The sequence below is a fragment of the Rhinolophus sinicus genome, linkage group LG06 (genome assembly GCF_036562045.2).
Source record: "Rhinolophus sinicus isolate RSC01 linkage group LG06, ASM3656204v1, whole genome shotgun sequence".
Lineage (NCBI taxonomy): Eukaryota > Metazoa > Chordata > Mammalia > Chiroptera > Rhinolophidae > Rhinolophus > Rhinolophus sinicus.
Genome location: NC_133756.1, coordinates 160,669,525 through 160,690,368, shown reverse-complemented (window position 1 = coordinate 160,690,368; position 20,844 = coordinate 160,669,525). Strand labels below are relative to the sequence as shown.

Genomic DNA, 20,844 nt, shown 5'->3' with positions numbered 1-20,844 from the left:
TGGTTTGCTGGGAGCCTGAGGAAGCTCGCTCCAGACAGTGCCAGGAAGGCCCTGAGGGGTTTCAATCCCAGCTTGGCCTCAAACTATCAATTTGGACAAACCCTGGTAGCTCCCTGGGCCTCAGTTTTCCAATCCATAAAATGAGGCAATTGGGCTGTTAGAGCTTGTCAAACTTTCCCCCCCAAGCTACAGAACCTTTTATCCAAGGAAATTTTATTTATCAGGGACCCGCTGACATAAAACGAGGTTCACACTTGCAACGCCTCACCGACTTCAGCTCCTTGCTAGTCTCGGTACTCCACTAGGGAACCCTGAGGTCTTGAGGAGCTCAGTTTAAAAACGACCGGACCCAATGGGCTCCCTAGTTCCTGCCTGGATATTTTATAAAGCCCTAGGGCCTGGCATCTCCTCCATAACACATAAAGCTGCAAACACTTAGATTTTTATTGTAAGGCTAAAAGATATTGGTTAAAAGGCTGGCTAACCTTGGAAGATGGGGTTGGGGTCTGTCTTATGGCAAAGTTCAGGTCAGGGGGCTGTAGCTGCAGTAAAGCTGGGCCAAGGTCCTGCTCAGAGCGGGCCCCAGATTCCTGCACAAAGAGAGAGGCTTGTGAGGGTCAGGTCCCAGGCGCAGCAAACTTTGGCCTTAGCCACTCTCCAGGTCTGTGCCTTGCCTTACCTCTGCAGTCGCCCACACTTGATGGTGCTCAGCAGCATCTCCTGCTCCTTGGGGGTGGCACAGGCATCATAGGCGGCCAGTAGGCTGGGGGTGGGGTGGGGCGTTTGAGTTTCTAATGCTTGACAATGGCTCACTGCTGGCCCATCAAAGCCGTTTAGGCCAAAGTCCCGGGAGACGGGAGACAGGCAGGAAGCGGTCAACATGGGTTCAAGGAGTCAGGGCGACTGCTGCAGTTCCGGTGTCTGCCATTCAAGGCCCTGCTCCATCCCACTCACCCTCCCTTCACACTCCTGCAAATGTTCTCCAAGTTCTTTGCCCAGTATTTATGGCCCAACCCCTTCCTCCAGGATGCCTTCTCTGCTGCACCAGGTGGAATGTCTCCCTCCCTCCTGTGGGTTCCCCCCATACCTGAGATACTGTTTGGCCCCAGCTGGCACCACCCAACCTCCATGAGCTCCTGGGGTTCAGCTGAGTCTGCCTGTCTCTGGGTCTGCACAGCCCTCACAGAACCAGACCCCCCACAAAGCCCTGGTTGAGCTGAATTCCATGCAGGGAGAACAAGAGCAGTAGACCCCTAAAGGGCTCTGTGGGGGCCTACCTGGCAGGGGTGCTGTACCGATCCACTAGGGCTGCTGCCTTCTCCCCACTCACTCCTCGCACCTGCACCAGCTGCCGGACGAACACCTCCCTCACGGACTGGGCCTGGGGTCAGGAGAGGGCTGTGCTAGGAGTGGTTTAGGGCTGGACCCCGTAAGGAGGAGCTGGGCAGGGGCAGTACCTTGTTTTTCATGGCTCCCATGTTGAAGTCATTGAAGGTGAGCAGTGAGCAGAGAGGGTTTGGGGAGGGGCCAGCCCCTGATTCGGGGTCCCCTGGGATTCCCCAGGGGCGACTGCGTAGAGTGTGGCCCTGAGAGGAGAAGGGAGGGGACTGAGGCTGGGCCAGAGCTCCAGGGAAACCACCCCCCCAGCCAGTCCTCGCCCGATCCTAGGCCTGTGGGTCAACCTGAGGAATAGGGATCTCACTTCCCTCGCCTTCCTTGGGGGAGACCAGGGCCCAGGGAAGGGACCAGTGCCAGACAGGTGTACCTGCTCACCTGGTAGAGTCTCTCCAGGCCCCGTGTCAAGAGGGCCAGGTAGGCAGCTGACTCCTTAATGTCTGCTGTGCGCTTTACAAAGAAGCCATCGATGACCTGGGGAAGAGGACCCAACAGAGGGAGGTGGCTCCTGGCCCAAGCCAAGCAACGGACGCTGGGGTCCCTGCCAGCTTGGCCCTGCCCTCCCAGCTCACCTGAGTGTTGGTGACAGCCTGCAGCAGTGTGCTCTCGGGAAGGCTGAGGTTGTGCACTGAGCCATGCTGCTCCACCAGGTATACTCTGCGCCCCAGGCCGCAGCGCTTCAGCCGGAACTGGGGAGGTGGAAAGAGGGACAGGAGGGTCAGGCCTGGATGTCCCTCTGCGGGGCCATCTATCATATCACACTCAGGATCGCCAGGGGGACCCTACTCCCACCGATTCACCTCCTTGGCCTCCCTAGTCTTTCTACCTGTCTCAGAGCAGCCTCCACACCTTTGTTCACGCTGTTACTCTTGCATGGAAAGTCTGTCTACCATCTTTGGATGATGCCCATTCCAGTCTCTCTCAGCCTGTACATGGCCTCTGACTATGGGGTCAGCCCCGCAACTCACCCTCCCTTCACACTCACTACAGCCACTGCAGTTGCACTCGTCTATGCCAGACTGCAGGGCCTGGACGCCCTGAGCACCTGCTGTGCCCCTGGAGGGGGCCGAGGGGGGCTGATCTCGGGGCTGCCCTGGAGCAGCTCTAGTGGGGTGTGGCTGCAGTTGTGGGAGCTCTGCCTCAAGGCCACCTGGAAGTCCCCTGGATTCCTCCTGGCTGAGAAAGAGGCCCCCAGAACAGGAAGGGAGCAGGGGGTGTGGTGAGGCCGGTAAAAGAACCTTCTGCTCCCGGAAGCGACCATCGATGATGCTGCTACACAGGTCATCCAGCCGCTTGCGTTCCACGATGTGGTCCAGGACTAGTTCCCCAGGTCTCGCTGCCGAGAGGCCAAGAAGGTTCCTGTTGGCTTACGTCCCCCACCCACCAGGTCCTGCCTCGGACACCCAGCTGCCCTGCCTGTCCATGCCCTTACCCGGGTCTCTGGGCCTGGTCTCCTGTGCCACCCACACGAAGTCCCCAACGTGTAGCTTGCGCACTGTGTGGGTTACGTGCAGCCGCTGCAGCTGGCGGATCAGTTCTGATCTGTGCCCCGCCCTGGAATCGCAAGGCAGGAGGCTTAGGTCAGGGCAGGCCAGTGCCACCCCGGCATCCTCTCCTTCACTTCCCCCTACCTCACTCACCCCTTGGTCTCGCCAACATCCACACACAACAGCACCCTGTACTCTCCAGGCCTCAGCTCCAGCTGCGGCTGCTGGACACTGCCTTCACTGGCGCCACTACAAGGGAAGGTTGGTATGTGTGAGGCCAGAACCCCACTGCCAGGGCAGTTTCCCTCCAAACCCAGTGGAAGTGAGACAGCCACAGCTCAGTTGTAGGTGATGGAGATGGGGGTGGGGTATTGGCCTCGTTTCTGGGACCCCCTGCTCCTTTTCTCTCCATCCCCCCTTTCCCTCCCTCCCCTCCTCACAGCTCAGCGGAGAATGATCTTGGCACTTCTGGCTCCTCCCCAGGGGGCTCCGCTGGTTCGATACCCACGTTCAGCAAGCTCAAGTCCTCTGACTCGGCCAGCTTCTGGGCCAGCTCCAGACCCTGCGGGGTCAGTGAGTACCTAGTAGGTAGAAGACACGAACACAGATCTCCCTTCTTTGCTCATACCTGGCAGGCTCTCCTGCATGACCCCAGCTAGGCTGGCCTCACACCCTCTTGGTGACCCTGCACAATCAAGTCCAGTGGCTTCCACCATCACCCGCCAGGCTGTGTTCTTGCTCCTCTAATCACTGCCCTCTGGATGGCCAGGGCCATCCCTCAGGTCTGCAATATGTCTCAGACACTTTCCTTCCTCCCAACTTTGCTCATACTATTCCCTCCTCCCTGCAGTGCTTTTCCTGCATCACTATCCTCTGAATTCTAAAGTGTGTCAAATGCCATGTCCTCAGCAAAGCTCTTCCGCTCCGCTGATAATCTGTCGTACCTCTTCCTCCTTGCCCTCACTACTCGGTCTCTCACACCCTCGCAGTATTCCCACATTGTGGGCTCCTGGGGATAAGGCCTCCCCTTTCCCCCAACCTCAACAGCATGAGGGCTGGGAATTGCTGGGTGACTGCAGGCCCCACTCAGACCGTCATGCATGTTCCCCCTCCCTGCCTCCTGCGTCCCCTGTAGTTGGCCCCACCTGGCTGGCTGTTGTGTCCTGAAGACCAGGTTCCTGTGGAGCAGGGAGCGGAGAGCTGGCCAGGATCGAGCACTTCCAGGGGCCACCTGTCCATAGGGGAGATTGTTAGAGAGCACCTGGCGCTACCATGTGTCCAGCTCCCTGGGGCCCATGCCATTGCTAGCTCCTGAGAAGGGCAGCCTCTGGTGGGCTCAAGGTCAGATGCAGAGCCACTTGGTCCCAACCTTCCCCACCTCAGTGCTCACCCCGGGAGCCTCCTGGGTACACCTCTGCAGCAGCTCCTCCTTGGTTAGGAAGCTGTGGCCACTAGGATTCTGTAACCAAGGCAGAAACATAACCAAGGCAGATTCCGTGCCTGGGCCAATCTCTTCCCAGAGCCTCACGCCCCACTACCTCGGTTCCCTGACTCTGGGTGTAGCTAGGTACTCACCAGGTGTTCCCTATAGAGCAGCAGCAGTACTGCTCGTGCTCCTGAGTGCCGAGCTGGCCAGTAGCTGCCAGAGCCTCCCGCTTTGGGCTGGGCCAGAACCTTAAAGACATAAAGGACTTTGAATATGAAAATCAGCCAGCCAGCCATTGTAGACTGAATCCCAGACAGGGCTGAGGTTCAGGTTCTATCTCTGCAGGCTGCATGGCCCTGGGCAAGTCACTCAGCTGCCTCTCAGTTCCCAGATCTGTTAAACAGGACAGATGATGGGATGATCGCCTGCAAGTTTGGGATGAGACCGTGGACACTTGTGGGGTGGTGTAATCGGCCCGATCCAGTCTCAGTTCTACCATCCACTGCAGGACAGAGGTGGTAAGACAAGAAAACTCAGTAACATCAACCCCCACAACTTACTGGGCTTGGCCCCCTAAATAACTTGATCATAGAACTGACTCTATTACCAATCAACATAGGCATACCCATCTACAAATGAGAAAACTAGCCATGAGGAAGAATAAGTCACTTGCCCAAGGCCAGGTATCACTGGTGGGGAGATGTGGACCCAGGCCTGCTAGTCCCCCAAGCCAGAAAATCTTACTCCTGGTGCCCCCACAATCCCTTCCACTCCTCTTGCCCCATCCTCACTGGCATGGAAGAGTCCTGGACTTCAGCAGGTGGTCCTTCCTGGGCTGGACTCTTTGCTCCAGATGAAGCTGGGGCATGGTCACCTGCGGGAGAAGAGAGTCAACCCCGGACCCCATGGAATCCAGCAGGCGGGAGGATCTGGGACGCTGCCAGCTCGTGTGGTAGGTGAGAGCGGTGAGGCTCTATGAGAGCCAGCACCGAGCCCTACGTCAGACAGCAACTTGGACAGAAGAGTGGAACTTGAAGCTAAGGTATCCCACGTGGTTACGGAGGCTGCACCTGGGGGTGACTCAGGGAACCCCCGACCCCTGCTGCCAGAGCTCACCACCAGATGATCGGTGCTGCTGCAGCCGCTGGTCCAGCATCCGGCAGAGCCCGTCTCCGAAATGCAGCAGGATCTTAGCTTCTTTACCGCTGCGCAGAGGCAGTGGATAACGCCGGAGGGAGCGCAGCGCCTGGCGGGGTAGGGGGTACCGTACCGGGTCAGGGCTGGCCTGGTCGTTTGGCTCCGCCAGCACCTGTCCTCATCAGGTCAGGCTGGGACCCACCTTCTGAAACACGAATTGTGTGCGGCGCCCCCTGCCGGCTGCCTCGTCCCGCCACTCGGTCAGCCAGCGTACAAAGAGCGGGTTGGGGCAAACCGGCAGCGGGCGTTTCCGGCCCAGACGCACCGGCGCCGCCATGAGCCCCAGGACTAGGCCTTTGACGCCTCACGCCGGCGGTACTGAGAGCCCAGTTCTGGAAACAGGATTCGAACCCCTGGCTCAGGAGGGTGAAGGCGGGACTTCTTCAATCACGTGGTCCGACGAGGGGCACTAACTAGAGGATAACCTCCTACTGCCCTCCCCGCCCCTCCACTACTCTGAGTGGTTGGTGCCGAGCACGGTTTCTATGGTCTTTCGCCCCCTCGCTCCTCCCGGCCAGGACCAGCCTTTGGGACGCACCCCACCCAGGCCCCCGAGCCTAGACCCGCCCCTTCCTCCCACCCCAGAATCTAGGGCGATCTGCTTTGTGAAGGCAAGAGAAAGGCGGACTGCACCCCCTTGTGGCTGGGAGGGCTGGCTGGGGCGGTGCTTAACCAAGTAATCTGAGGCTGTCATTTTCAGCTAACCTTGACGGAGGAGTCTGGAGAGACTGGGCTTGTGAAAAGGCTGAGAGGTGGGGGGTGGGAGACAAATGGTTGCAGGTGTATTTGCAGGCGAGGTATCTAGAAAGTACAGGGTATGAGAACACAAAGCTAACGCAGAAGGAGCTGAAGGACCCTCCGAGGAAATAAATGATGATCCCGAGCTGGGAGGGACGACACAGGGCAGTGGGGAGCGAAGTCAGGAATTTTCAGGGAAGGCCAAAGTTAGTAGGACGGGGGGAGGGGAACAGAGGAGAAGAGGGAAAAGCAGGGAAGTGTTGGGTATCCTGGCAGGTAAAGGAGTGGCTGAGATGGATACGTGGTTGGATATGGGGGAGCAAGCTGGAGGTAAGAAGACCCGACGAGGGTGAAAGGGGTGAACGTTTCGCCGTTTTAGTGATTTATTGGAGGTTGGGGACCCTCAGATCGGATTGAGATGGTATATTTATGCAAAAAAGGTCCCAGGTTGAGGGACACGTATGGAGGAGTTGGGCACAAGGATCTCGCTTGGGAGTTGAAGCAACCCCTAGCCGTCATACCAGAAGTCGCGAGGTGCTAATTTGGAGCCTACGAGCGTAGTGGCGGCCGTGGGAGCAACAGGCCCGCCCCTCCAGACTCCGCCCAGCCTACTCCGAACGCCCGCCTTCTGTCCGACGCTGCCTTATAAGGACCCTCCAGCCATCGTTAGGGTTGGTCCCGCCCCCTCTATTCTCTTGTCCTAATAAGGACATCTAGGGCATCCCGCGGCTAGGGGCGGGAGGGAGCGCGTCTCCAGGGTAACTGCGATATCCCCCTCCCCCTTCTCGTTGCTCTTGGCAACTCTGAGGCTCGATAAAGATGGAGCCAGTTTTCTCTTCTGACAGGGTCTCTAGGGGTAGGCAGCGGTCGAGCTATGGCCTTCACCTGGGGCTCCCCGTAGCTCGGTTGGTAGGCAGTGCGCGGCGGGACGTCCCCGACTACAACCCCCGGCATGCTCTGCGAGGTACCCCACTCTAGGGAGTCGCTCCCCGACCAGTGAAGAACGGGCTTTCAGCTCATTTACATCCTTTATTACGCTTGGAGGATCAATGGCCCTAATTCCCTTGTTTGAGACCCTTTCTTCTCTGCCTGCACAGTGAAGCCGTGTCATTGTTTGAAGCCAACGAAATTTTCCCGAGCCCCCCAACCCGTTTGTTTTTGTGAAACTTGTCTCAGTTTTGGGGGGTATTAAATGAACTATATGCCTGGTTCTTAACTCGAGAACAAGATTCAAGTTTGATTTAGTATCTATTTCTTTTCGCTCTGTAGTAAAAGGCACGTAATCCTTGAGTTGAATGCACAAACCCCTGCCCTTCTACTTTTAGTGCCTTGTAAATTTGCCAAACGTTTAAAACGACACATCTATTTTCAAAGAGTTCCTTTTAACCTTTCCCGTATTTTTTTCTCTTATTTTATTGCAGTTTCATATGGCCTTTTCTCAGGAGACAAGTGTGGCTTTGCCATGGAGGGTGCTCAATGTTTACTGGATTGAAGGCGCCTTATACTTGCGATTCTCCTGCTCAAGGACTGGATTCCGGGCCAGTGAATAGTTGCTTCGCTTCAGAAAAGCAAAATACTAATTCACTCAAAGTTTTCAGAACAAGGGATCCAGAAAGTGCTAAGATGGATCTTAAGGAAACCGTTTCACAACTGGGTGAAGGAAGAGCCGCGAAGCCGGGGCTCATTTTCAGGTCATGTTACCTAGCGCCTTTCACAGCGTTTAGCGTTTCCTGGGAAATTCGACCAATGGGCGCGCTCTCTGTGCCAGAGCCCCGCCTCTCTCGGCTGTCTCGGACTACATTTCCCGGTATGCAATGTAGCGCTGGGAAGACGGTTGACCAAAAAGACTCTGTTACCCAGCGAGCTCGAGGACGGCGCAGGACCCTTGGACTTCATTTCCCGTCGGTCCGCAGAGGGAGCGCCGGAAGCCCGCCCCGCCCCTCATTGTGCGGCTCATACTAAACGGAAGGGGCCGGGAGAGGCCGCGTTCAGTCGGATCCCGGCAGCAGCTGCAGCGGCTCTCATCTTTTCTGGCTCTCCTTGCTGTCGCCTTTTTGCTTCCGGAAACATGGTGAGCGCCAGGCCACGGTGCTTGAGGGAGGCGGCTGCGAGTTGGTCGTCTCGCGTGTGGGAGGGAACGGGGAAACGACGTCGGCACCCCTCCCCCAGCACCCCGGGCGGGATGAGGGTCTCGTGCTGAGGGGCGGGCGGCCCCGGGACGCGCGTGCGCGCCCGCGGGCGCCAGGGATGGCTGGCTGGGACGTCGCACGCGCGCCCCCTGGGCTCCCTTCCCCTCCCCCACCTCTGTGGTGCGCCCGCGCGGACACTAGCCGTGGGGGAGGGGTCCGAGGCGCGCGCCCGCCCCTCGCAGATCGGGTGGTGTCGCGCGCCGCAGCGGCGAAGTGAGTCGGTTCACGGGAACGCGCGCTTGACGGGAGCACGCGGTATCCAAACCTCGCCCGGGGGCGGCGAAGGAAAAGCGCGCGAGCAGTCTTGGCGCGCGCGCCCCACCCAAGTGCTGTTCCTGTCTCCGCGTCATCCTCCCTCGGCAGGCTGGTCTGTCTCGAGAGCAGGTGGCAAAGATGCCTGCGCCTGGGAGGGGCGGGCGCGGCGGGGATGCGCGGGCGTCAGGGTCCGGGAGTGGGCGCCCGGGATTAGGGGCTTGCACCGCGCGGCACGGATCGGACACCGCAGAGGCCACGGTCCTGCTCCGGAGCGAGCTCGCCCACGAAGCGAGCTGGGTTCTCCGCTCTGTACATCGGGCAAAGGCTGGAACGGCGTTTTCGGCAGCGCGTGCGCACACGCTCGGGCCTGGGCGCTGGGCCCGAAGCCTTGGACAAGCGGGGCCATCGGCTTTCCCGGATGGGGCTTGAGGGTGGAGTCAAGTTTAGGGAAGTGACCCAGGCGGGCACCGCCCGGAAACCACCCCGCCCGAGTTCGGCCCGAAGGCTCCGAGAACCGAACGTTGTGTAACTTGCCGAGGCTCCGGCTGATATGCCGGCTTGTAAAAGCGATTCTTTCGAGTTGAGGCCTTGGAGTTGCTACTGCCTCTGGGTAGGGGTTTCTCTCTCGGGGAGGGGCCGAGCCTAGCCTAGCTCCTTTCCCCGCCTACTCCGGAAGCGGCTGAGTCACGTGGCCGGCTTCCTCTGCAGTTCCGGGAGGGGGGTGCTCCGCAGATTTCATCGTGGACAGTCGCTGCTTTTCCGGGCTAGGGTGTCCCCCGATACGACCCAAAATAGAAGTATAAAGGGCTCTCAAGGACTGTAGGCATTTGAGTTTGCGCTGTGTACTTCTGTCAGCCTTTTGGGCCTGCATTTTCCCCAAAAAATAGGGAGTTGTCGGGTAAGGCCTTAATGAGGGGTTGTAATTTTTTGGTTGAGGAAGACTCCAGCAGAGAAAAGGATAGTTTGTGTAATAACTGCACTGAGCGACTCTGATGAATTTGCCTCAACGGCTGAGCACCTTTGGTGTTTCATCTAGCATTGTAGGGGCCTGGTTCTCTCTTTCCAGAAGAGATGGCTGTGATTTCGGTGTCTAGGTTTTCTTCAAAGAGGTTCTGAGTCAGCAGTTTTATCCAAAAGCTGAGATTGTGTAATGTGAGTAGGAAACGAGTCAGTTGCCTGTGGATTCTTCTAATTCTGGGCTCATGTCTCAATCATGGTTCTGTTTCTCACGGGTCTTCAATTTCTAGCCTGTAAGATGTTGGGGTGGGGAGAAATGATGCTGAATGAGGTGATCAGAGGTCTCTTCTGTGGCTGCCATTTTGGGGTCGTGTCCCATCTGGTTTTTTGACAGTGGCTTGAGTAGGAAAATAGGGACACTTACTTTGGGAAAGGGTTTCATGAGCTCTTGGGGCTGAGGACTATAGGTATGTTGGTTGGCATCCAGACAGGTCTCCTAAGAAAGCAAAGGAAGGGACTTCAGGGGGAGTCCCAGGAAGTTTTTTTTTATGAGGTGTGTGTGGCTCGTCCCCCAGGCCTCTGGTGTGGCTGTCTCTGATGGAGTCATCAAAGTGTTCAATGACATGAAGGTGCGTAAGTCGTCGACACCAGAGGAGGTGAAGAAGCGCAAGAAGGCCGTGCTCTTCTGCCTGAGTGAGGACAAGAAGAACATCATCCTGGAGGAGGGCAAGGAGATCCTGGTAGGTGATGTGGGCCAGACTGTAGACGACCCCTACGCCACCTTTGTCAAGATGCTGCCGGACAAGGACTGTCGCTACGCCCTCTATGATGCAACCTATGAGACCAAGGAGAGCAAGAAGGAGGACCTGGTGTTTATCTTCTGGTGAGCTCCTCCTGCAGGCACTTCTTTTGTCACCTGTAGTGGCTCTGTCTCACTCCCCCTTTCTCAGGATGGGAACTCTGCCTCCTAATTAACCAGAAGTGTGTGTTTTTTTGGGGGAGGGTGTTGTAACAGAAAACTTGTCAATGAGGAACTTGATGAAAGTTTGAATGCAAGCGGCCAGCTCAAGTGTTTCTCTGGAAGTCATCTATTGCTTGAGGGCACTTGCTAGACTTGGAGGAGACTTTGCTGCAAGTTTCTGTGTCTCTTGTTTCTATCCAGGGCTCCTGAGTCTGCACCCCTTAAGAGCAAAATGATCTATGCCAGCTCCAAGGACGCCATCAAGAAGAAGCTGACGGGTAAGGGACAGCATTGGTAGTGCCACATGCCCTTCTTTCTGCCCAGGCTTTGGCTGTTGGGTGGGGTGACTGGCATGGCAGAGGAGGTTCCTCCCCCTCCTTGTCCCTGGCTGTTTGGAATGTAACCCTGTCCTTCCCATCTGTTCCGACTGGCTCCTTCCCAGCCATAAACTACCCCTACTGCTTCCTGCTCACATATGCTCCCCCCTTTTCCCCACAGGGATCAAGCATGAATTACAAGCAAACTGCTACGAGGAGGTCAAGGACCGCTGCACTCTGGCAGAGAAGCTGGGGGGCAGTGCTGTCATCTCCCTGGAGGGCAAGCCTTTGTGAGCCCCCTCCAGCCCCCTGCCCGGAGCATCTGGCAGCCCCAGACCTGCCCATGGGGGTTGCAGGCTGCCCCCTTCCTGCCAGACCGGAGGGGCTGGGGGGATCCCAGCAGGGGGAGGGCAATCCCTTCACCCAGTTGCCAAACAGCCCCCCCACCCCCTGGACCTTCCTCTTCCCTCCACCCCTGACGGTTCTGGCCTTCCCCAACCGCTTTTGATCTTCTGATAATTCTTGGGTTGAAGAAGACCAAGTTCCCCCCAGGCACCCCAGTTTGGGGGTCTGTGTTTTTTTTAACGACATCCCAACTCCCCTCCTGTTCCTCCATTTCCCAAGCTGCCAACTTCTAACCGCAATAGTGACTCTGTGCTTGTCTGTTTAGTTCTGTGTATAAATGGAATGTTGTGGAAATGACCCTTCCCCACGCCGCCTGGTTTCCCTCCCTTTTTCCAACTGGTCATGGCCACTCACGGAAGTAGGACCAGTGAGGAACCTTCAATTAAAAAAAAAAAGAAAGAAAAAGACACACAACAATAAAAAGGCTCGCTAATAGGGTGTTTGTTTCAGGGCTGGGGCCCAGGGAACCTTGTGGGGTAGGTACGCTGGGAGTGTAAGCTGCATCTCTTCTCTATATCTTAGCTCTAACCAGCCCCTACACCCTCATCTGGCCCCAGGGACTGGCTGAGCCTCCCTTCTGACAGTCACCACTCATTCTATACCAGGTGACCAGACTGGCTGTTGAGGTAGCCAAGCCAGAGCATGTCTGCAGGGACCACGGAGCTGGAGCTTTGTGTCTAAACTGCTTCTGTAGCCTTGGCCCTCGTGGGCAGTGTTGCAGTGAGGTCCCTTCTCTGATTCCCTGTTCAGTCCTGCCCAGATGTGAGCTGTGAGATTGCAAGTTACAGGTAGCCTCTTGAGTTTGGTCTTTTTCCTGCCTTCTTCCCTGGGTGGCTGACTCATTTAGGAGGGCTGGGTTCAGTGGCTCCTGTGAGTCAAGTTGAGCCTTTGGCCTTAGGTAGATGTGGCTGGAGTCCAGGGTGGGGCCAGCCAGGTGGAGCCCAGGACTTCAGACCCAGGTGTCTTGAGTCCCACCTCCCTGTGTTTAACCAAGAGGGTGTTGGCTAGAGCCCCAAGCCTTATGCCAGTATTGCTGTGGGCTCTCTCCAGCCTGTACTTTGGGCTTTAACCTGCCCGGCAGGTAAAGGTATCCTAGAAATCTTGCCCTAGGGGTGGTAATGCAGGACTTCTGCCTCCCTCTCCCAGTCAACTGAACGAAAAAAGCCTAGAATTAGAGCTGCTTCCTTAGTTTCTCCGAGCTTGCCAGTATTTCTGGGAGGGAAACAGGGAGGGGTAAATTCCCATTTTACTGAGAACATAGGTGAAGAGGATTTGTGATTAGTCTTATGTGTGGTGCTTGCCAGGAGTTTATGGGGGTGGTGACATGCCTAGAAGATTGTTCCTGGGTTTCAAGCCCTGGGTCTTGCCCTACCTATGGAGTCAGTTGGCACTCTGGGAAATGACTGAGGATACTGTAGTGTTCCTCCGCTGCTCCCCCAGGATCTGGTCTCCATAGTTCCCTGGTAGCAGGGATGCCTGATGGGCCCTGGAGCCATGGGAAGTGAGGACAAAGCAGGCCTCCTTGTTACAGAACCAGGCTCTTTATTTGTGAACTGCTGAACTCCAGCCAGAGGGTGAATGGAGGCTGCCCCTCAGCTCCCTGGGGAGGGAAGTAAGGGCTCCTGGGCTCTCCCGTGCTGCCCTACCTTCCTCTTGCAGGGCTTGGCACCTTGGGGTGGGGCTTGGGCTTCCCCTTGGAGGTTGTGGGGCATGGCCAGTGGCTGCTTGGGTGTGGAAGGAGGCATAGGTCTGGGGGACTCATGGTATTAAACGCCACAGAGCAGGCTGGCTGCTCTAAGGCTCCCCCTTAAGGGTGACAAGTTTCGGAGAAGCAGGGTGCTGGTCTGCAGAAGAGACATCCTAGATCTCCCCTGCCACCATGCTTCCTGCGACGGTGCTGTTCTTCCTGCACTTAATAACTGTCCCCACCCTCCCCATTCCTGTCCTCAGCAGTAACAGCTGCCATTTATTGAGGGCTTACTGTTGATAAAGGCCCTGAACCTCAGCTGGGACTGCTCACAGCTGCCTCACCCTTGTCCCTGAACAGACACTAGGTAAGAACCGGGGAGGCAGCAGGAAGGCAGGTAAGGATGGAAGGCTCACCTTGGCGTGTTTGAGCTCCAGCTCCGACATCTCAGGGTTCTTGCTCAAAGAGGAGACACGCCAAGACTTGACATTCACAAGCTCTGGAGAGAAGCAGAGAGGAATGGGAACTTGGGCAGGTAGGCAGCCCAGTGTCAGGCTCCAGGGCCATGGGGCTTACCCTGCTTTGCTGAGTGAGGCGTTCAGAGCGTTGGCAGCACATTTGCTGGTGGCTCTCAGCGGTTCACACTGCCTCATTCCTGGTGTGTGCCTTGTCCAAAGCCTTGGTGGCGTTCTCATACCGTGTTTCCCCGAAAATAAGACTGCCAGACATTTCAGCTCTAATGTGTCTTGTGGAGCAAAAATTAATATGAGAATCCAGTCTTACTTTACTAGAAGACTGGGTCTTATACCATATAGTGGGTCTTACGTTAATTTTTGCTTCGAAAGATGCATTAGAGCTGATTGTCCGGATAGGTCTTATTTTCGGGGAAACATGGTAGTGACCAGGGCCCGCAGCTGCCAGTAGAGCAGGTCCTGGGGCCAGCAGGGGCTCTCATCTACCTACCTCCCTGGTTGCTCCACTCCCATTGGCCCCCAGCCCTGAGATTTGCTCTGGGGCCACCTCTCACCTTGGCTGCGTGTATAGTATCTCAGCATGTCTGAGCTTCAGGTCTTCATCTGAGGCCACTTGGCTCTCCAGCTTATGAATCAGGAAGGCGGAGGCTGGGGAGGGAGCTTGCTGAGTGGATCTAGCAATCCATCAGTTGTTTGATAACCACTCTAGATGAAACCCTGATGTGAAGGGGAGTGGTCAGGGAAGGTGTCACAGATGAGGCAGTATCAGATCTGGATCTCGGGGGTTGAGTAGGAATTAAAACAACAGCCAAAGGCTTTAGAGGTGTGTAAGCCTGGTATGGGTTCAGGGAACCTGAAGTTAAGTGGGGGCACTTGGATGGCAGTGGCCAGGTCATGAAAGGCCTCAAATGCAATCTCAGGACTGGGCTTTGTGTCTTGGGCAGTTTCTGGAAAGGGGTAGGGTCCCTGAAGGACCTTGAGCAGGAAGAGAGGTGGTCCCAACACAGTTTAGAAATATTGCCATGCTTAGTGACTTTTTTTGGAGGATTCAGAGACTAGGTCTTGGGCAGGGTGTCTGGCAAACTGCCAGAGGCTTGTGTGGCACATCCTCGTAAATGCGTTGTCAAGCTCAGTTCCCACCCTCCTCCCCCATCACCACACACACTTGAGACTGAGTCTCTGTCTCCCCTCCACCTCTTATTAAACTAGCCTGGAGGGTAAGTCCAGGGCGTCATTGGGCCCAAGTTATCACAGAACATTCCAAAGTGGTCCTGGAGCTTGACCCTTTTCTAGGACTTCCTTCCCTAAATGGGTCATTGGGTGGCCTGTCATCATGGAAGACAGTATTTACCCTTCAAAGAGTTCTGCCAGTTTGAAGACGCTCCTAGGAAGCAATGGGGACGAGTTAGGGAAGGGGCCTTAGGTGGGTGCATAAAGCCTCCTTGCCCTTAGCCCACCCTTAGGGAAATCTCCCTCTCCTGTTTCCCAAATCCCAGGAGACACTTCTGCACCTCCCACCTAGAGCTGATAGACTTCCACAGTGACTCCTGGTGGGCAGATATAGCATTACAAGCACAAAAAAGGCAGGAGGGGTGGCAGGGAGGCCTCACGTTTTCAGCTGGTTGATTTCCTGTGTTCCTTCCCAGGCTGCTCAGTGCAGAGGAGATAGGGAAATAATCGTCAGCCAGGCCTGTTGGGAACAGCCCTCCATCAGAACCCACTGGTCTGCACATCAAGCGCCATTCCTGGTGTTTGTGGCCAGACGCGGGATTTCCTGCTCTCCAGTGGGAAGGAGGACTGCTGGGGAGAAGTGGCAGGGAATCCAGGGCCCCTTGGGCCCTGCGTACACTTGTGGGAGTGCATCACACGGCCTGCCCGCAGGTAGGTATCCTCGATGCAGGTGTGGTACTCCAGCAGGGAAGTCCTCTTAGGCTCAAAGAAGTCATCCACCTCCTAAGGGAACAAGACAAGACCCACTTACACCAAGTCACCAAGAGTATGGCAGCCACTGACAATCGGGTGGCACAATCTCCCTGTAGGCCAGTGGCTTCCCTCCCATAGCCACCCTGGGCCTCAATCCTTGCTGTGGACTTGAGGCCCTGGGTGGAATCCAGAGGGGCCCTAGGGGTCACCTTGAGCCCTGACATGCTGGTGATGAGGGCCTCATCTGCAGACTTCACAACATTCCTCAGAAACCCACCAAGGAGCTCCTTCCTGTTCTCTCCTCGGACACTCAGCTGAGGCACACGTGGGGAGGGTGTGATGTTGGGGTGAACATTTGCCACTCGTGGAGCTGAAGAGACAGGCTTGAGCCCACCTAGAGCCCTGCCCTCCATCCCCGGGGTGACCCCTGTGCTCCTGCCCAGCTCCCATCCTGGCTGTATTCCGAAAAGACAAAGAAGTTGTCTTGCCACCGAGGGGTGGGCTACCAGGCGCTGCAGAAAGACTTCATGTGTCGCAACGCAACTGTCTTCTTAAAGATAGCGAGGTACTCGCTGCAGAGAATGGCAGGCAGCTCGCGGGCGCTGTGTGGTTCTGATCATCCTGCCTCCTGAGCTCTGGGCTCAGAGTCGGTCCCTTAACATCCAGGCGATAGGGGGGGAATCCTGGGGCTCCCAGGAGAGGGCTGGGGCTTTGTCACAGACAAAGCTTCTCATGCTTCTAGCTCCTGCTTCATTTTGGCAAACTCTTCCCGAGTGACGGAGCTGTCTCCTCCACCCAACTTCTATAGCTTTTCCCTTGAAGCCTCCAAGTCTGGCTTTGGAAGGGTTGGGGGCATCTTCTCAAAGGAGGGACAGCTGGAAAACTTATTGCTGAGAAGGCCATCACCCGCATCCAGAAGCTTGGGCCAGCCTTCTATCCTCACCCAAGCACCCAGGCCTACCCCTCCCAGCCCCAGCCTGCCCGGCCCCTCCCAATAAGGCCGGTGTACTCGTTTTCCACATAGGCATCCTGAGCCAGATGAATTCCTCAGGCTGCGGCATGACTGAGAACTCTGGGCGAAGGGAGGGAGGCAGCTCTGAAAGCCGGGAAGCCTGTCTGAGCCTCTCCTCCCCTCTCCAAGCCATGCATCAAGCTTTCTGAGCACCCACTCAGGGGCCTCCCCAGTCCCAACACCCAGGTGAGGCCCAGATGGGGCTCGTGTCCAGGATTCAGTCAGGATTGTGGATGGGGGATGGTTAGGACTTGGGCCTTAGGCAAAGGTAATCAGAAACTAGTCAAGATACCCACTTTCTCAGAGGCACAAGGGGCAGGAGCCAGGTTGAGGAAGAGAGCCCAAAGGCTATGACGGCACCTGCCCACCGTCCCCCGGGACAGCAGAGGCTGAAAGAAGAAGGTTGTTCATCGGAACCGCCCCCTCACTCCTCATGTAGCCTCACCTTGGTTTGAACGTGAATTTCACCTTGTCCCGCTCCCTGCTCCCTCACTGCATCAGAGATCTCCACCTGTAAGGAGCTGTCCCCCTGCATGTCCACTGATTTGGAGGAGGGCTGTGGGGGAGGGGAGGTCCCCGACACAACTGACCACTGTGCCTTTGCACATCCTCGCCGCAGCCTTCTGGTCCTCGGCCCACTTCAGCAGCACTGCTTCCGTAATGCCCCAGGGTTACCAGCTGCCCCCAGAGGGATCCTGCTAAGTCACTGCTCAGGGCTTTACAATGACCACAACACTTTCCTACCCTCTCCTCCTCTGAAGCAGGTAGAATTCTCTTTTTATAGATGTAGGAGCTGAGCCCACCAGAGAGGTGAATTAACTTATCTGAGATCTCACAGCTGTAACAGGGTTTCTCGATTTCAAACCCCATGCACTTTCTCAGTTATCTGCCCAGCCCTTCCCCAGCTGGTTATCTCAGGTCCCCTTGTACAGTGAGTTTCATGGGAAGTTCCCTACTTTCACTACTTTTAGTGCCATGAGGCACTGGCTTGTAGGCTTGTATTTCTCTAAGCGAAAAGATTCATGAGGCACCAAACTACCAGTTCATTCTTGCATTGAGCTATTCAACAAGCATTTATTGAACACATATGTCCACCTCATTGTGCCAAGTGATACTAAGGAGAAGGGAAGAGGCTTAGAACCCACTCTACCTGAAGCATTTCTCACTAGTACATAGACTGGCAAATGCCCACTCTCACACCCAGAGGTCTCACTCTCACAAGTTTTGGCACACATTGGGGACCACTATTCTGACTACTGTCACCATAAGTCTTGAACTTCATACACATGCAATTATACAGTATATACCTTTTTGTGTCCATGTTCTTTACTAAGATCCAACTGTGTTGCGTGTCATTCTTTTTCATTGCTGTCTAGTAGTCCATTATATGAATATATCATAGTTTATGTATCCATTCTACATTTGGTCATTTGGTTTATTTCAAGTTTAGGGCTATTATGAATAAAGCTGCCATCAACATTCTTGTATGTGTCTTTTGAGGGACCTAAGTACTCACATGATATGCGTGAGGATTGCTTGGCCATACGGTAGGCATGTTTAAAATACTTTAATAGATAATGCCAGTTTTCCAAGGTGATTATACTCATTTACACTCCCACCAGCATTGTCTGAAAGTTCCAGTTGCACATCTGTGCCAATACTTAGAATTGTTAGTTCTTTTTATTTTAGCCATACTGGTGGCAATATGGTAATAGCACATTGTGGCTTTAATTAGTATTCTCTGGGGAGGAATGGTTTTGAACACCATTTTTTGTACCTATTGGCCATTTGGATATCTTCTTTTGTAAAGTACCTATTTAAGTCTTTTGCTCCTCCCCTGCACCCCCTTTTTAAAACCAGATTGTCCTATTCTTATCGATTTGTAGGAACGCTTTATATACCCTGGAATAATATGTGTTACCAATATCTCCTATTCTATGGGTTGCCTTTTACTCTCTTAATGGCTTATAATTTTACAAGCTCAATATATCAATCCTTGTGATTAAGTATTTGTGTGTACTCTTGAAGAAATTTTTGTTTATCCCCAAGTCTTGAAGATATTCTCCTATTTTCTAGAAATTAAATCTTAGCTTTTATATTTAGGTCTGATTGATTTTCAATTCATTTTGTATTCAGTGTAGATCTGGGTACAATATACTAACAAAATGTTTTGTTGAATTGACAAATCCAACAAAACCTTTAACCATCATAAAATGTCCCTCTTTATTTCCAGTAATAGTCCTTGTCTTACAGTCTACTTTGTCTGAAACTAATTCAGCAATACCAGCTTTCTTTTCGTTAGTGTGTCCATGATATATATTTTTTCATTAATTTATTTTCAATCTTTCTGTGTTCTTATATTTAAAATATGTCGCTTTTAACAGAATAGAGGTCTTTTTAAAAATCCAATCAGAGAATGTTTTTTAATTGGAGTCTTTGGTCCAATCTTAATTGTAATTACTGATAGAGTAGGTTATTTTGTTTGTTTGTTTGTCTATAAACCTACCATCTTTGCCTTTTGTTTTCTCTTTGTCTCGTTTGTTTTTTGTTCCTTTATTTTTTTTCTTTGCCTTCTGTTAGATTGGTATTTTATATTATTTCATTTTATACATTTTTATTAAAAGATTTTTTTGGGGGAAGGGGAACAGGACTTTATTGGGGAAAAGTGTGTACTTCCAGGATTTTTGTCCAAGTCAAGTTGTCCTTTCAATCTTAGTTGTGGAGAGTGCCGTTCAGCTTCAAGTTGTTGTCCTTTCAGTCTTAGTTGTGGAGGGCGCAGCTCAGCTCCAGATCCAGTTGCTGTTGCTAGTTGCAGGGGGTGCAGCCCACCATCCCTTGCGGGACTCGAGGAATTGAACCGGCAACCTTGTGGTTGAGAGCCCACTGGCCCATGTGGGAATCAAACTGGCAGCCTTCGGAGTCAGGAGCATGGAGCTCTAACCGCGTGAGCCACCGGGCCGGCCCCTCATTTTATACTCTTATATTTTTACTTACATATTTATTATTATTCTCATTTCTCTATATTCAAAGGAGAATCTTAGAGAAGGCAATGCTTACTCTAGAGGACAAGGTCTAATAGTGGACTTTCAGAGAGTCTGGCACTTACAAAGGTTTGGGGGTGCACCCATCAGTTTGATAGCCCAGCACATGTTCAGAGAACATAGCATCCCATACGATAACACTAATAATAATAGCAATAACAATAATATAATAGCTAACACTTATATTTGCACTTTCTATACACCAGGTACCGTTGAGGCATTTTATATATATTAACTAATTTAACTGTGGATTATGAACATAGATAAACATTGAAACAGATACTTTCTGTTCTATACCTTGTGGCTTCTCTGACACCCCCAGGGAAGGCTCTTCCTCTGTCCAACTGCCCTACCACCACAGCAGTCTCATTGGTACAGTAGACCCCCAAGTGCCCTGTCTCCTTCCTGCTGCCTTAGTATCTCTGCTCTGACCTACACCGCTTGGTAACGCTTGAGGAGCCACAAGGTTGGTTCATAGCTGCTCCATCCTTATCCCTCAGCCACAGCGCACGATGTACACGCCTTCAAGCCCCAACTGTGCAGCTCGGTGTGTCCAGCCCCTAATCATCCTTGATACAAAGATGCTTAATAACTATTTGTTGAATGAAGTCAAGAGGAAAGGATAAAGAATGAATGGTCTTATGATTATATGAACACTGAGAACACAAGTGAAGCCATTAGCGCTGAGCAGGATTCCTCCCACCTTGGGAAAGAAGACGGATACTCCAGTTCCGTCTCAATCCCTGACATCCCTTCCTCCTTTTCTTCCCCATCAAGCCAGCATGAGTGACACTGGGGTCCCTTTCCACCTGTAAGGGCAAAGGTAAACCCCGCTTCCTTTGGCATCCTCACCAGTCCCCATGCAGCTGCCATAGAGGCGCCCCATCCGCTTGCTACGCCTGCGCGCGAACACACACACACACACACACACACACACACACACTTCCCTGATTGGGCAGCATTGGGTATAATGGAGTGAGGTGGAGGTTGGGAGAGGCTTTGCATCCTAAATCTTTACCTTGCTCTCCTCTCCAGCCTCTTGATGCTCCTCCATCACTCCCCTTCTCGGCTGCAGCACAAAAGGATTGCGCGGCTGGCCACCCGCGCGCTTCCGCGCCTCGGTCCCCCGTAATTCTCCCAGATGAACGGACCGAATGAGGATCCTATAAGCTGACCGAGACACTCCCCCCTCCCAGCCGCGGAGTCACCTGGAGTCCGGCGTGGTTCCCACCCCGTTCCCTCGCAGCCTGCCTTTTGATTGGGTACCAGGTTTATCGTTCGCGACGCCATTGGCTGCAATATTTGTCGTTCCGGTGGCTAGGCCCCAGCTTTTAATGGGAATCGCGGAACCCAGAGGGCTGGGAAAAGGCGACAGCTTGGG

General features: G+C 54.1%; 3 protein-coding genes across 10 annotated transcripts; 1 reads left to right on the top strand and 2 right to left on the bottom strand.

The window, feature by feature from the left end:
- Positions 1 to 426: 426 nt before the first annotated feature.
- On the bottom strand, positions 427 to 6,053 carry MUS81 (MUS81 structure-specific endonuclease subunit). Of its 3 annotated transcripts, none has more exons than XM_019737715.2 (16): positions 5,648 to 6,053; positions 5,425 to 5,554; positions 5,100 to 5,182; positions 4,458 to 4,556; positions 4,273 to 4,341; positions 4,028 to 4,113; positions 3,323 to 3,463; positions 3,036 to 3,131; positions 2,828 to 2,949; positions 2,634 to 2,731; positions 1,968 to 2,084; positions 1,774 to 1,869; positions 1,458 to 1,586; positions 1,278 to 1,381; positions 680 to 763; positions 427 to 590 (listed from the first exon to the last, which is right to left on the bottom strand). In XM_019737715.2, the coding sequence occupies exons 1-16, from the start codon at positions 5,780 to 5,782 to the stop codon at positions 524 to 526; spliced, it is 1,656 nt and encodes a 551-aa protein (XP_019593274.2). In that variant the 5' UTR covers positions 5,783 to 6,053; the 3' UTR covers positions 427 to 523. The 3 variants fall into 3 exon arrangements, with proteins under 3 accessions (XP_019593274.2, XP_074192795.1, XP_074192796.1); XM_074336694.1 differs by having other exon boundaries at positions 1,278 to 1,375; positions 5,648 to 6,046; XM_074336695.1 differs by lacking the exon at positions 1,458 to 1,586 and having other exon boundaries at positions 5,648 to 6,047.
- A 2,103-nt stretch (positions 6,054 to 8,156) lies between these two features.
- CFL1 (cofilin 1) lies at positions 8,157 to 11,762 on the top strand. Of its 3 annotated transcripts, none has more exons than XM_019737725.2 (4): positions 8,157 to 8,314; positions 10,220 to 10,527; positions 10,807 to 10,883; positions 11,104 to 11,762. In XM_019737725.2, the coding sequence occupies exons 1-4, from the start codon at positions 8,312 to 8,314 to the stop codon at positions 11,214 to 11,216; spliced, it is 501 nt and encodes a 166-aa protein (XP_019593284.2). In that variant the 5' UTR covers positions 8,157 to 8,311; the 3' UTR covers positions 11,217 to 11,762. The 3 variants fall into 3 exon arrangements, with proteins under 3 accessions (XP_019593284.2, XP_074192809.1, XP_074192808.1); XM_074336708.1 differs by lacking the exon at positions 8,157 to 8,314 and adding an exon at positions 8,482 to 8,816; XM_074336707.1 differs by lacking the exon at positions 8,157 to 8,314 and adding an exon at positions 9,410 to 9,585.
- Positions 11,763 to 13,201: 1,439 nt separating this feature from the next.
- SNX32 (sorting nexin 32) lies at positions 13,202 to 20,724 on the bottom strand. Of its 4 annotated transcripts, XM_074336709.1 has the most exons (5): positions 20,482 to 20,724; positions 15,335 to 15,440; positions 15,098 to 15,177; positions 14,839 to 14,871; positions 13,202 to 14,204 (listed from the first exon to the last, which is right to left on the bottom strand). In XM_074336709.1, the coding sequence occupies exons 1-4, from the start codon at positions 20,515 to 20,517 to the stop codon at positions 14,842 to 14,844; spliced, it is 252 nt and encodes an 83-aa protein (XP_074192810.1). In that variant the 5' UTR covers positions 20,518 to 20,724; the 3' UTR covers positions 13,202 to 14,204; positions 14,839 to 14,841. The 4 variants fall into 4 exon arrangements, 2 of the variants coding, with proteins under 2 accessions (XP_074192810.1, XP_074192811.1); XR_012497634.1 differs by having other exon boundaries at positions 13,202 to 13,513; positions 13,591 to 14,204; positions 14,839 to 15,440; XR_012497635.1 differs by having other exon boundaries at positions 13,202 to 13,759; positions 14,042 to 14,204; positions 14,839 to 15,440.
- Between the last annotated feature and the right edge of the window lie 120 nt (positions 20,725 to 20,844).